Source organism: Montipora foliosa, chromosome 4 (assembly GCF_036669935.1).
Source record: "Montipora foliosa isolate CH-2021 chromosome 4, ASM3666993v2, whole genome shotgun sequence".
Lineage (NCBI taxonomy): Eukaryota > Metazoa > Cnidaria > Anthozoa > Scleractinia > Acroporidae > Montipora > Montipora foliosa.
Window position 1 is genome coordinate 40347100 of NC_090872.1, and position 5000 is coordinate 40352099.

Sequence of the window (5000 nt, forward strand, 5' to 3'; positions counted from 1 at the left end):
TAACCACATGTCTTCTCAGGGGGCTATTTACTAGAAGACTTCTACCATAGCAATAGAATGATACACAATACCAAAACAATAGTGTGTACTATTAGAGCTACATATTAAGGAAAGACAACTTGAATCTCCTGGAAGACAGTTGACAACATGTAATAAAGCTGTAGTAAAAGTTACTGCACTAACTGTAGTAAAAGTTACTGCACTACCACACATACGCAATGGGTGCCTTTTTTTTTCTAAAAATGACAGGAATTTTTTCTTTCTGACAAATGATCGATGTTTCGCTGCTCGATGACCCCTGAATTACCTAAACTGGCCGTAACCGGCCGTACAAAATGGCGTCTTGATCAGAGAGTTGATCTTAGGCCTCTACCCAGTCCCCTTTAGTAAATCTAATTTTTTTGTTGTTATGGAGATTTAGTAAGATAATTGACCAATCATTTGGCATCTTATGAGCATATTTTGACAGCTGATAAGAGACCCCACAAGGGCTGGCTTTTTGCCCTTTCGATTGCGCAATCAAATTACACGAAGACAACAGCCGATGCGCCATATAACGCATCAAACGATGGGGATATTCATGCTTTTTTTTCGGATTTCGAGGATCTAGGGATCTAAGGGATCTTTTATGGTTTTCCTGTAAGAAGAGGGGATACTAGAGACAGCAATTTTGATTTATATGGCTTTAAAAGTGACGAAGAAGATAGTGAAAACCAAGGGACCGATGATAAACAAGTAGCTCGCTGGAATGATCAGCTCGATAATATTCAAGTTCCAGATTTCGTGGCAACTACTGCTCTTTATTTCGTTTTAGATAATCGTAATGAATTAAATATTTTTCTTAGTTTTCATAGGAGATGATCTCTGTTGTTTTTCTTGTGTTGTGTTGTAATATTCAGTAGCTTTTGCTACATAACAACAAATTTTCAGGTTGATCTACATGTAGTTTTGAATGCTTCTTGCGTAATTTGGTAAAAAACGCTTAGGGTAAAGGGCATACAGCGCAAAAACAAGCACGGTAACCACATCTTTTTATTGCATTTTTAAAATGCCCTGTGTATGAATATCAGTTGTGAGTTGTGCCAAGTTTGAAAAAAATCTGGATAGTACGTCATTTTCATGGGAATTACCTTAAGAGGGAATAGATTGATTATTAATTCTTGAATATTAATTAGCTGGACCCCCAAAGTTTTGCAATGGACCCCCAAATTTTGCAAACAGGGGTCCAGAGGACCACCAAATTTGAAAACCTGGATACATCTCTGTTTTTACAATTACAAAAAGGCAGAGGGGTCAAAATTAAGTCAAAAGACGAGAAGAACACGAAACAAAAATACGAGAAACTTCCGTTTTACTCAATCTGACGCAACCAACCTCGCTCTCTTATTGGGTAATGAAAAACAGAGACTTTCTATTGGTTAAAAAGTGATAGATCGATGTTTCACAAAATTTTGCATAAATTAAACTCTTCAAAATGCATAAATTATAAATTTATGTGTTTGTCTACTTATTGGCAATAGAAAGTAGCCAATGAGCGCCCCAGAATTTTACAGTCATTGTAAAATAATCCATTGACACCTGGGAGTGACTTAACAGATATAACTGTGTCTAATGCCAGACAATTTTATTTGTCAACCGGGAGCATTCAAGGGCATTTGAGGTGTCAATGGTGTTGTGGTGGTGTTGCATTGGTGGGAAAGTATAACACAAAAATTTGGTTTTATCAAATGATTTAATAATGTTCAAATTGCCACCATGGAAAATAAAATGTCTCTTGTTTCAAGCTCTTCCTCAGAGCAAAGGCTAACATTTAAAAATGTCAACCATTTTACATGTATCCTTTCAGGTTGGTAATTCCAACATTACCAACTCATTTGATCAAAGTTGTGTGAAATTCAAGCCTGGCTTTTTCCAGGCTTTTCTTTTGTAACTGCTAAAATAGTGTTTATAACTGTGGTGATCTCAAAACTTAGCTTGTTTCATTCCTAGCATCTTTGTTCCTTCACCATATCATTGATGGGTACAGTTACATCCTCACAAAAAAAAAGACCAGCTCCCAGTTGGCTTGAGTGCTCAACACTATTGATAGAGCACAGTACCAGTATCCCAGAGGTCATGGGTTCAAACCCCATTCAGGCTTTCCTTTCGTTGCTGCTTTCATAACTGTGATGATCTCAAAACTTAACTAGAATGTATTCTGAAAGAAGTTTGTTTTCATTTCCTTACACTACAGATTTGTATGTGTGTATTTCTCTTAGTTTCAGTTCTTTGTACGTACAGCATTACTCATTATTTTTCTGTTATACCATACCATAGGTGTCAAATTAACTCCAGAAACAGCTGAACGTAGGACACATCCTTCACATGCTGGAGTTCAACAACTGATATCCAGTCTACCTCCAACTCCTTTACAGTATGTATTATTTACAATGCTATGTACAGATATGATTTAAAAACACTCTACTTTCAAGTGTTTGCTTGAAATCAAGTGCAAAGAGGTACCTTCAAACAAGCCTTAGTTCTTTAGGGGAAAGTCATTATTTTATTTGATTCCCTTTTTATCCCTTTTTCTTTAACACTGCAATTCTAAAAATTTCAGACTGCGAGATGGGAAAGAAAGTGCGGGTATTATGGACATACAAAAGAAAGCTCTGGTGTCTGCTGGGGGAAAATTAAAAGATAGACTTGGTCCATTATCCAAAGCCGTAGTAACTGCTGGAGGAACAAAATCATCAACAGCTTTGATGCAACAAAAGAAGGCAGCCACCCTTCCTAAACCACAATGGCATCCACCTTGGAAATTAATGAGGGTGAGAATAGGAGTGATTATTGAAGTCATTTTGATAATAGTAGAAATACTATTGCAATAGTATTGTCATAATTAAACTACATTATGTATTGCAATGCTATTGTGATGTGAGAGTTTAGTGTTATAATAATAATAATAATATACATTGCCCCATCCCAAACTCATTGCACAATTCAAGTGGTAAAAATGAAATAAAAAACACCAACTGTGTTAGTGGATTTTAAATGTATTAATTGAACTTATGAAAGTACAATGCCAGAAAATTAATGGTTATCATCTCACTTAATTCTGCTTGTCTGTGAACTCTCATCAATAGTTTAGTTGTACATATTGTACTCACTTCTTTAGTGACTGTTACTCACTTTGTGAATCATAAAGTGTAAAGTCATTGCAATAACAAACGTTATCACATTAATGCTGACACTTTCTTGAAACATAAAAAAAGAGTAATGAATACAGTGCAATACGTTAGTTAAATCAATCTTAAAGTGCCACCAGGACGAAAATTTTTGGCTTTCTTTTTCGATTTTTTCAACGTCAATTAAGTCAATATGTTCAAAATAATACAATGCATGTAAATTTGGAACAATAGAAGTGAGATAAGTCTGGAAATAGCCAGCCAAAAACCACTAAAAATCTGTCCGCCATTACTTGGATGGCATTGGAGAAGCCTGCGATTATTTTGTAAGTGGTCTTCACGCAAGACTTGGCTTGTGATGTCATACTCGCATCACTTCGTGGCGTTTGACAAAGTGAACAAGTCGATCAATAAGTAATGTCAGAAACCCATAAGGGTTGAAACGTGTAACGGCCCCTTGTGTGCTGGGAAACAAGCTTCTGAATATTCAATTTGCTAAGTACCATATTTGGAACAACAAGAGCGAGGGGTTTCCAAATATGGTACTTAGCACTGAAACATTCAACCAATCAGTTCGCACTGAATATTCGGAAGCTGTGAACGCGCGTTACACGTTTCAACCCTTATGGGTTTCTGGTAATGTATATAATATCAGCAAAAAGCAACTCGGCGATCTCTCACATCTCATAGATGGGATGGGAAATCAGCCACGTTTATTTTGAGCCTTGCGCGTATGATGTCAGACCCCAGGCTATCCAGCTAGACCCAACCCTTTTCCTCACTAACGGTCATTTGCCGTTCGAGCATTGGCGGACAGCTAAAACCGAAGAACTACGTTACAATAATCATACTTTCCGTAGGAATTTTGAGATAAAAATTGGCATGATACCTATTTAGTATGTCTATTTTCAAAATCTAAAGAAAAAAGGACATGCAAAATTTTGATCGTAGTGGCAATTTAAGGATTCCAGTTGAAGGTATTCTATACCTAGCCTCAAGAACGTGAACTACAATAAGCGACAAAAGTACATGTAGTTGAGACACTGAACTGGGAAGTCTACAATTAGGCAAAAATCATTTGAACATTACATTTTCCACTTGTACTTCCCCTCTCTCCTACCACCTCCTCCCTTCAATGTTGGTAACAGAAAAAGGAAGTGTTGGCGATAAGAAAACAACATTGTTAAGGGGGGAGGGGGTTAGATGAAAAGATTTAGGGGGTGGGGGGTGTCCAAGATTCCTTAACAGGGAAAACACTTTAGGTGCTTATTGTAGGTTCTGAAATACTGAATTTTGTACAACACTGAATGATGAAATTCCAGAATTGCACCAGAAATTGCTTTCGCTCTGCTTGAATTGTGTGGCAGTCTAACAGCAAATAACGTTGAAAGTGCCTGCTGGCCTGAATGGGTAGTATTCATCTAAGCATTCTGAGGATGTAGACTGTAGATATGTGCTGTGTTTTCTTTACATGTACGTGTGATCAGTTAGGTGTGTTGTATTTTGGCTATATTTCAACATCATTCGGCCAGGGCACAACTTCCATGCAACTCTGGTCTTATCCACAAGGCTGTTTTCCTTATAGTTTACAAAGCCAAAGTGTTGCCATCACAGGTGGTCCAAACTCTGTGTTGTGTTTTGAATTTAGAGAGCTTGTATGGTGAGTTTTAGTTGATACAAATCAGAAGGCTTAATAAAAGAAATAAGCACTAATGTTGTACTTACATGTCTGTTGTCTCTTTGTGTTCTTTGGTAATTTGGTGTCATTCTGTCCTCTATTTCGCGAGATATCCTCAAAGGCCTATCTCTAAACGAGAGAGAAAGTAGGAAATG

The 5000-nt window shown here is 37.1% G+C and overlaps 1 protein-coding gene across 1 annotated transcript in view; it reads left to right on the forward strand.

Annotated features, from left to right (window-relative positions):
• LOC138000797 (pleiotropic regulator 1-like) overlaps window positions 1–5000 on the forward strand; it is a 25569-nt gene that overhangs the window by 7139 nt on the left and 13430 nt on the right. The window contains exons 5-6 of the mRNA XM_068847447.1: window positions 2317–2413; window positions 2600–2810. Coding sequence (XP_068703548.1) covers window positions 2317–2413; window positions 2600–2810 — 308 coding nt within the window. The remainder of the gene's footprint in view (window positions 1–2316; window positions 2414–2599; window positions 2811–5000) is intronic.